The sequence below is a fragment of the Eubalaena glacialis genome, chromosome 18 (assembly GCF_028564815.1).
Source record: "Eubalaena glacialis isolate mEubGla1 chromosome 18, mEubGla1.1.hap2.+ XY, whole genome shotgun sequence".
NCBI lineage: Eukaryota > Metazoa > Chordata > Mammalia > Artiodactyla > Balaenidae > Eubalaena > Eubalaena glacialis.
This window is the reverse complement of record NC_083733.1, coordinates 58,891,522-58,901,310: the sequence shown is the minus strand read 5'-3', so window position 1 is coordinate 58,901,310 and position 9,789 is coordinate 58,891,522. Positions and strand designations below refer to the sequence as shown.

Below are 9,789 nucleotides of genomic sequence, written 5' to 3'. Positions count from 1 at the left end.
TCAGAGCAGGAGCTGTCCTCGGTGTCTCCACTCAGGTCCACAACCTGGCAATGGGAGGCCCCAGAGCCATCCTGCTGTGCCTCTTTGGGGCTGTCCTCTTCCTCACAGGTATTCAGACTTTTGAGTCCAGTGGTAAGAGGGCAGTTGGGTGGGGGATAGCTGGACTCTCCTGGGTCTGAGGGAGCAGAGAGTGGGGGCCGGATTCCAGGGACTCAGGGAGGAGCGAACTAGGGGCCCTGATTCCTGGTTCTGAGGGAGGAGGGGGCTGGGGGCCTGGATCCTGGGTCTGAGGGAGGAGGGGCCGGGGGCCTGGATCCTGGATCTGAGGGAGGAGGGGCTGGGGGCCTGGACTCCTGGGTCTTGGTTGTGAGAGGCCTGGAGACTGTGTCCTCTCCAGTTCTCTTCCCCTCCTCTGTTCTTTCCATATCACTCATTTCCTCCAGTGTCTCCGTTCCACTACTCCAGCCTTTCTCATCCTCTTTGCCCATGTCCCCATTCAAAGGTACCTCTGGGGAGCCATGGGGGCTCTTTCCAGAATGGCAGGAAACCTTGGCCTCATCCTCGGGCAACCCCTTCCCCTAGTTTGGGTAAGGACAGGGACATAGTCATATCAGGACTGAAGTGGCTACAAAGGCAGGGAATCTGAAAGGTGGGAAGGAGGTTATGCCTGCATATAACAACTTTGTGTGTGTGTGTGTGTGTGTGCGTGTTTGTGTGTGTGTGCGCGCACACACGTGCACATGCTCATCCACGGAAGAGAGTTCGATTTCCCTGTGTGTCCATGTGTCAGGGTGTCCTGTGGGTCTCTGTGCTTGTGTGTGTTTATCTGTACCAGGTTTTGATGTCTGGGTGTTTGAACAAATGCTTTTATGGGTCTGCTTATCTCTGAGCCTCACTTTCTTTTTAAAACAGATGTGTGTATAATTTTGCATCTCTGTTTCTCTTTGTGTTTGTGCATCTCTATGACTGGTGGGCCTGTATTTCTGTGTATGTGTGTTTGGGTATTTTGATGTGTATCTGTCTCTCTGTGTATCTGTTGTGTGTCTCTATGTATCTTGCATCTGAATATGATTTTAAGTTGTTTGTTTTTGTAGGCCTCTTTTTTGTGTATCTCTAACTTCGCCTAATTTCAGGGTCTCATTTTATTTGTATGTCTGTGATTCTTGGGTCTGTATTTGTTTCTCTCTGGGTATGACTTCTTGTGTTCCTGGGTCTGTGTGTTGTGATTATTTCCATATCTACACAGTTTTCTGTCTGTGTGTGTGATTTTGCATGTGTGAGATCCTGCGCCTTGGTTTGGGGGGTTTCTATTGGAGGGTCTGGGTGGTACTCGTTTTGCTTGTGAATGTAGAACTCAATGTGAACGCATTCAGGATACTCTGTGTATATTTGTGAGATTTGCATGAGCCTGTGTCAATTTTGTTATTTTGTGTTTACGTCAGTGTTTAAGTGTTCTGTGCGTGTGTGTATCTGTATTGCTGGGGGCTGGCTGTGTGTGCACTTGTAGCATGAGATTGCACATCCCAGTGCCTGTACTGGAGTGTTTGTTTTCCATCAGTGACCTTTTAGTGCTACTGGATATCATGAGTATAGTTGGGAAAGGGATAAGCAGAACAGGAGTGAATCACTTCCTCCTTTATCAAAATCTTGGAGGGCTTCCTGGAAGAGGGTGGAGATTTGGAAGAGCCTGGGGAAAAAAAAACTGGACTGGCAGGTGCAGATGCCATTGCTGTGCCAAGAGGTAGACACAGTCATGACCAGCCACAGCAGCAGCCCCTGCTTCTTTCAGGGCAACAAGGCCTGTCTCCCCTCAGAGCAGAAGAGCCTGGCCCATGTGGCTGTCATCTGCAGGGTGGAGCCTGATTCCTTGCATAGGCTCATCCTTGGCCTGCTCCTCTCACCCCACCCCTGCTCCTCTCCCCGGGGTCCCAAGCCCTGCAATGCTACAGCTTTCAACACATCTACTTCGGGCCCTTTGACCTCAGTGGCATGAAATTCCTCAATGTCTCCTGTCTCCTCGGATGCTCTGAGGCTGTCTTATCCCTGAACACTGGTGAGGGGCAGGAAACGCAAAAAAAAAAAAAAAAAAAGGGCGGGAGCGGGCGACAAGGACAAGGATGAAAGATTAGACGGGGTGGAGGGGGGATGGGGGTGGAGGGGGGATGGGGTGGAGGGGGGATGGGGTGGAGGGGGGATGGGGGTGGAGGGGGGATAGGGGTGGAGGAGGAGACAAGGGGTTGGGAAGGAACTGGGTAGAAGAGGAGAGGGAAGGTCAGGATAGAGATGCGGAGGTGGAGGGAGGAGGAGAAGGGAGAGAAAGAAGGAGGGGATGGGGGGGGCAGGAGGTGGGAGAGGGGCAGAAAAGAGGAAGAGGGGAAGGAGAGTAAAGGAGGAGGAGGAAAGAGTTGGTGATGAGAGGAGAGGGGGAGGCGGTGTAGAGGGAAGCAGAGTTTGACAGGGAGCGAGGGACGAAAGAGAAGGGCAGGGCTGGAGGGAGAAGCCAGGTTGAGTGAGAAGCGAGAAGACAGAGGAGCAAGAGACTTGAGACTAGAGAGAGAGGGGTGGAGAGGAGGGGGCGTGGGAGAGGAGGAGGAGGGCTGTGGGGGAGGCAGCGCGCCAGACCCCATCCCCTCGCTCCCAGGGTACGGCTCCTCAGTGACCATGGTACAGAAGGGCTGCTGGACAGGCCCGGCTACGGGCCAGATGCAGCGGAATGACAAGGCGCTGCCGCCTGACTACTCGGTGGTGCGGGGCTGCGAGACCGACTTTTGCAACGCGAACTTCCAGGCCCACGACTCCCTCCCCAATCTGAGCCGAGGTATGCGAGGGGGCGGGGCTGGGTGTGGGGCGGGACTGTACGGGGCTGGGAGGGGCCCCGGCCCGCGCGCGAGCCCGGGGAAGGGTGTGGTCTCCGCTGGGCTCCTCCTCCCGGTGCGCTGGGATTCCAGCGCCCAAGTCGGGCCAGACGGGAGCCCTGGCGCACTGCACATCCCGCACGACCGTACCGAGGACCATTACCTGAGTGTGCGTCCACGCTCTCTTGCCAGCGCCCAACCCGCCGACGCTCAGCGGCGCCAAGTGCTACTCCTGCGTGGGGATCCATCCGGAGGACTGCACCCCGGAGAAGTCCTGGCGGGTCCAGTGTCACCAGGACCAAAGCATCTGCTTCCAGGGCAATGGAAGCATGACCTTTGGTGAGAGGCTGGGAGGGTGAGAGGGCCTGGGCAAGGGGTGTGGAGGCAGGGCAGGGCTCACAGGGAGACACGGCCCTGGTCTAAAGAAGGAGGCATGGTCCTGGACTGAGGGAGGAGGCATGGCTCTGGTTTAAGGAGGGGACTGGAAGGAAGTCCGAGGACCCAGTCATGGCTGTGATCTCTGAGGTGGAGGTTCAGGTGCAGCTGCCTCCCTCGGTTCTGACCCTCCTCACTGCCCCCCTCCCAGGCAACTTCTCAGTCCCTGTGTACATCAGAACCTGCCACCGGCCCTCCTGCACCATCCAGGGCACCACTAGCCCGTGGACAAACATCGACCTAAAGGGCTCCTGCTGTGAGGGGCACCTCTGCAACAAGGACTCCATAAGCCTTCACCAGCGCCTCAGGCACCGTCCCTCCTGGGGCACCCCCGGTCATAGTCCTGCTCCGCATGGTTTCCCTGCTGGTTAGCACTCTGGGAGGACCCCTCGGGCATAGTCAGCCCCTCCAGCCCCTTCCTGAGCAGGATGCTGGGGGCAGGGCACACGCACGCCCTTCTCACTGCTTCAGTTCCTGGAATGTGGAAAATAAGAGTTGCACTCCTGTCTCTCTCTCTCTCTCTCCCTCCCGCTTCCCTACTGACGCCCAGCCCTTACCTGGTCAGCAGGCCTGGGAGAAATTGGGCAAGGTCCCCAGCATCCCAGGGTGGGGAGAAACATCCCAGCCCGCATGCAGAGCAAACCTGATCATAGATCCTGCTTGCTGAGCACCAACCAGGCCCAGGCTCCCCACAACCCCATTTCCTGGTTGTGGGTTTCCTGGTCCTAGGCTCTCCCTCCAGAGCCTGGAGCCAGGCTGCCTGGGTTCGAATTCCAGCTTCAGCATTTTGCCCGTGGGTAACCTTGGGCAAGTTACTTAATCTCACTGAGACTGTGTTTCCTCACTTGTCAGGCAGAGGTGAAAATAAAACCTACAGTAATGACAAGGTCCTACTTCACAGTGGTTGTGTTCGGGATTTAATGAATTCCCTCTCTCTGTCATCTTGATCTGTGATCATCTGTTTGAATATTTAGTCATTTAAAAATACTCATTCAGGGCTTCCCTGGTGGCGCAGTGGTTGAGAATCTGCCTGCCAGTGCAGGGGACACGGGTTCGAACCCTGGTCTGGGAAGATCCCACATGCCGCGGAGCAACTAGGCCCGTGAGCCACAACTACTGAGCCTGCGCGTCTGGAGCCTGTGCTCCGCAACAAGAGAGGCCACGATAGTGAGAGGCCCGCGCACTGCGATGAAGAGTGGCCCCCACTCGCCGCAACTAGAGAAAGCCCTCGCACAGAAACGAAGACCCAACACAGCCAAAAATAAATAAATAAATAAATAAATTTATTTTAAAAAAATAAAAAAATACTCATTCAACACCTACTTATTGCTGTCTACTAACTGCAGTGCACGAGAAATGTCTGGTATTTGGTAAGAGGGAAAAGGCAGTGAAAAAGTAGAATGGATGCTATTGATAAAATTTTAATTTATGAAGTAACCCTCCTACACTGTTGGTGGGAATGTAAAATGGTGCAGCCACTATGGAGAACAAAAACTAAAAACAGAACTACCATATGGCCCAGCAATCCCACCCCTGGGCATATACCCAGAGAAAACCATAATTCAAAAAGATACACGCACCCCAATGTTCACTGCAGCACTATTTGCAGTAGCCAAGACATGGAATAGACCTAAATGTCCATCAACAGATGAATGAATAAAGAAGATGTGGTATATACATACAATGGAATACTACTCAGCCATACAAAAGAATGAAATAATGCCATTTGCAGCAACATGGGGTGACCTAGAGATTATCATACTAAGTAAAATAAGCCAAACAGAGAAAGACAAATATCATATAATATGGCTTATATGTGGAATCTAAAAAAAAATGATACAAATGAACTTATATACAAAACAGAAATAGACCCACAGATGTAGAAAACAAACTTATGATTACCAAAGGGGAAAGGTGGGGGAAGGGATAAATTCTAATTTAACATACACACACTACTATATATAAAATAGATAACCAACAAGGTCCTACTGTATAGCACAGGGAAGTATATTCAGTATCTTGTAATAAACTATAATGGAGGGGCTTCCGTGGTGGCGCAGTGGTTGAGAATCTGCCTGCCAATGCAGGGGACACGGGTTCGAGCCCTAGTCCGGGAAGATCCCACATGCCGCGGAGCAGCTGGGCCCGTGAGCCACAGCTACTGAGCCTGCGCGTCTGGAGCCTGTGCTCCGCAACAAGAGAGGCCGCGATAGTGAGAGGCCCGCGCACCGCGATGAAGAGTGGCCCCCGCTTGCCGCAACTAGAGAAAGCCCTCGCACAGAAACGAAGACCCAACACAGCTAAAAATAAATAAATAAATAATAAAAAAAAACTATTTATAAACTATAATGGAAAAGAATGTGAAAAAGAATATATAAATATTCTATATATATATATATCCTATATATATATAATGATATGTGTGTGTATATATATATATATATGCACATCATTTTGCCATACACCTGAAGCTAACGCAACATTGTAAATCAACCATACTTCAATTTAAAAAATTCAATTTATGAACATCAGGACCACCACCCACAATCCTTATATAAAATAATAAAGGGAAAGAACAGGCAGGATTAAAATATATGGATAGACAAATATATGAAAAGATAAAAATAAAGGAAGGAAGGAAGCAAAGAAGCAAGGAAAGGAAGAAGGGGAAAAAAGCAAAGAAGAAAATATGCATATCTAATACAGTTTGCATTTCTGTAACTGGTCACTAGGCCATAGTTGATATGTTTAATTTCCTTCTTCCATTACTCATTCCAAGTTTCCTTTGCCCTCAGCTGGCTGGTGTTATTTATCAAGTTAGGCGACCCAAACCCTTATTCCTGAAAGGTCTAAATCCTTAGTGGTCCTGCATTTTTTTGAGGGGGTTACTTATACTATAGGACATGAAATCTCTAAGAAGTGCTCCAGAGAATGCCTTGGGTTCCAGACACGGCCTTCCTTGGATCCACTCTGCAGGAGGAGCCCAATTTCCCCTTAGTAATTGAGATCAGTCATCCCAGCAAATAAAGTAATCTTCTTCTTTGCCCATTGGTTCAGTGGAGTGAGGAGCTCCAAAAGGCCAGGTGACCGTCTCACCTTCCCACTCAGTGGAAGCATTGCTGTGTCCTCTAGTGGAAGCAGGAAGCATTCTTTCCTTGGGAACCAAAACCTCCAAACCAGCAGAGTTCAAAGTCATGGGGATGGGAGGCAAAAGTTCTGCAAGTGGGTATTACGTGTAATAGTGAGAGGGGCCCCTGCCACCCCTTGATACCCATGTATTCAGGCTTGAGGGTTGGGGGAGAGAGCACTCAAAGCACGTGCTGCATCCTGTAAGACAGAACCCCATCCTTTCAGGGTATTGATTCCCAGTTGGCAACAAGAAACGAGTCATTCCATTATTTTACCAGGTGAGCTTCTTCTAGGTGATGGGGTATGAGGTAAGACTGGTGGAATCTATGGGTGTGAGTTCGTAGTCACACTTCATTCACTGTGTAGTGAGTTCTCTGGTCAAAGGTGACACTGTGTGGAACACACGGTGGAGGAGGAGACGTTTGGCCGTCCTGGTGAGGGGCTTAATGTACGGTGGGAGGAGTAAGGAGAGCCCTCATCCTCCAAGTTTCCAGTGATACACAGAGGAGTGCTTCAGACACGGATCTTGGAAATGAAGCTGAAAGGTGGTAGAGAATCAGCATTACCAAACGTGGTTTTGTACACACCGGATCCATCATTCATGGAGATCCCCCTATGTTCCTGGCCATGCTCTGGGCACTGGGGCCATGGAGGAGAGTCCCAGGTCTGGAGGAGCTCCCAGTCGGATGGAAGAGGCAGATCTGTGCTCAGACAGCCACAAGCCCATGATGGAGGGATGTGCAGGGACAAGAGGAACGAGCGTTGGGGGAGGGATACACTGGGGCTGGTGCCGGAGGGAGAAGAACCTGGTGACAGGTCTCAAAGCATGCTGTATGTACAGAGACAGGAACAGCAGTCCAGGCAGAGGGACACGCCCATGCAAAGACAGAGACACAGAGGCAGAAGTAATCCCAGCAGAGATTCAAAAAACATTTGTAATGCATTCTTCTGGGCTGGGTGATCCTGGAGAACCCCACGCTTGAAGAGTTCTTGGTCTGACGGGGACACAGACTAGGGCCCAGATGGACATAGCACCCAGAGAGGTCAGGGCAGTAAAGAGGGGGAAGTGCTTGGGCTGGAAGGGCTGGCAGGTAGAGAAAAAAAACCTCTGACTGGGGGTTAGGGCATCAGGAGTGATTTCATAGAGAATGGAGCCTGTGCTGGGTCGTGAATGATGAGGGAGGTCACCAGGTGGACAGAATGAGGAAGAGCATTCCAGACAGAAGGGCCAGCCCACACAAGCTCATGAAAGGAAACACTTGGTTTGTTTGCTTTTTGTTATTATTGAAGTATAGTTGATTTACAAAGTTAATTACTGCTGTACAGCAAAGTGATTCAGTTATACATATATATACATTCTTTTTTTAATATTTTTTTCTATTATGGTTTATCATAGGATATTGAATATAGTTCTCTGTGCTGAACAGTAGGACTTGTTTATCCATCCTATATATAAAAGCTTACATCTGCTAACCCCAACCTCCCAATCCGTCCCTCCCCCAACCCCCTCCCCCTTGGCAACCACCAGTCTGTTCTCTATGTCCTTGATTCTAGGAAACACTTGTTAAATGGCAGAGGGACAGCAGGACAGAAGCAGGAACAAGTAAGAGACAGAGGGAGCTGCAGGGAGGGACAGTCAGCAAACATTTATAACCTATTCTTCTGAGCCGGTGACACCAGGGACCCAGCAGTGAGTCAGACCCAACCCTGTTCTCCTGGTCTGGAAAGAGTCAGTCACAAACCTGGAGGGTGATGGTTGGTAAATTATAAAGTATGGGGGTCTAGGGGAGTTCCAAAGAGGAAGACCAGAGAAGGCTTCTGATAGGAACGAATCTCTGAGAAGACACCTAAGTGACAAGTAGGAATTGGCAAAGGAGCAGGAGGAAGGGCGGAGTGCATAAAGGCTTGGTCTCTGCACAAAATGTGAGAAAAGAAGATGAGGATGAAGAGGATGGCAGTGCTCCTGAGGGGCTTAAAATGTCAGATGAAGCTGAAGTTTCCTGAACTTATTCTGCAGCCAATGGGGATCCATGGAAGGGCTTTGAGCAGGGGAGAGGTATGGTCGAAGCCAGGGGATGGGAAGCTCTCCCTGTGACCACGCAGGGGACAGACTGGGGGAGTGAGACTGAAGGCAGGGACACCAAGGAGAGGCTGGTGATGGGGTCTCTCATTCATGGTCTCCAAGGTCAGGGGCCACTTAGTGTTGAGGGGCTTGGAGGGAGAAAGAAGGAATGAGAAAACAGTGTGTAAGGGCTGAGGAGTAAAGTTCCTTATGCATGAGGATAGTGGCTTCCTCTGGAGATTGGGAAGAAGGCGGTGGTCACAAAGAAGCACACAGGAAGATTCTGGGGAGTGGCAGTATTCTCTCTGGGTGTGTGGTAATTTCATGGGGATACACAAATGTAATCATTTGTCCAATATAAATCTATATGGTATGCACTTTCTGCATGTATGGTATATTGCACACAAAAAAAAACTACTAATGCCAACAGCAAAGGCAAGGCAAGAGCCTAGGTTTTTGGACTCCCATATTGTGGCTTTCTAATCTTTGGTGACAGAGGTCAGGATGCTGGCTATCTCTGGTGTATCAGTTGGGAGACGGTTCAGGAGAACCTCTTGTGGCAATGGAGATGCTCTGTGACTTGCTTGAGGTGATGATCACACGTGTCTATACACAGGTAGAACTGCATCAATTTGTACACTTAAGATGTGTGGGGGACTTTCCTGGTGGTGCAGTGGTTAAGAATCTGCCTGCCAATGCAGAGGACACGGGTTCGAGCCCTGGTCAGGCAACTAGATCCCACATGCCGTGGAGCAGCTAAGCCCGTGCACCACAACTACTGAGCCTGGGCTCTAGGGCCCACGAGCCACAACTCCTGAGCCCACGTGCTACAACCACTGAAGCCCGCGTGTCTAGAGCCCGTGCTCCGCAACAAGAGAAGCCACGAAATGAGAAGCCCGTGCACTGCAGTGAAGAGTAGCCCCCACTCGCTGCAACTAGAGAAAGCCCGCATGCAGCAACGAAGACGCAGCACAGCCAAAAATAAATAAATTAATTAATTTAAAAAAAAGATTTGTGACCTTTTCAATGTGTAAGCCATACCTCCACAGAAAGAAACAAAATTAAAATATGACATACAATTAAATGATATCATGTCTGGGATTTGCACGAAAATAATATAGGAAGTGAGGAAGCGGGTGGAGGCACAGATGAAATGCAATTAACCATGAGTTGGTATTTGTTAGATGGGTACGTGAGGTTTATTATACTCTTCTGTTCACTTCTGCTTGTTTGAAGTTTTGCATAATAATAATATATATATGTATGTGTATACATGGATAGATAGATAGATAGGCGATAGATAAAACA

The 9,789-nt window shown here is 50.0% G+C and overlaps 1 protein-coding gene across 1 annotated transcript; it reads left to right on the top strand.

Annotated features, from left to right (window-relative positions):
* Positions 1 to 1,974: 1,974 nt before the first annotated feature.
* On the top strand, positions 1,975 to 3,736 carry LYPD5 (LY6/PLAUR domain containing 5). Its single transcript, XM_061173690.1, has 4 exons — positions 1,975 to 2,053; positions 2,642 to 2,818; positions 3,048 to 3,194; positions 3,442 to 3,736. The coding sequence occupies exons 1-4, from the start codon at positions 1,990 to 1,992 to the stop codon at positions 3,660 to 3,662; spliced, it is 609 nt and encodes a 202-aa protein (XP_061029673.1). The 5' UTR covers positions 1,975 to 1,989; the 3' UTR covers positions 3,663 to 3,736.
* The last annotated feature ends 6,053 nt before the right edge of the window (positions 3,737 to 9,789 follow it).

Bases quoted from the DNA above. Each gene is read 5' to 3' on its own strand.
- LYPD5 (XM_061173690.1), top strand. From the start codon at position 1,990: ATGAAATTCCTCAATGTCTCCTGTCTCCTCGGATGCTCTGAGGCTGTC. The intron at 2,054-2,641 runs GTGAGGGGCAGG...CCTCGCTCCCAG, and splicing joins TGTCTTATCCCTGAACACTG to GGTACGGCTCCTCAGTGACC. The intron at 3,195-3,441 runs GTGAGAGGCTGG...CCCCCCTCCCAG, and splicing joins CAATGGAAGCATGACCTTTG to GCAACTTCTCAGTCCCTGTG.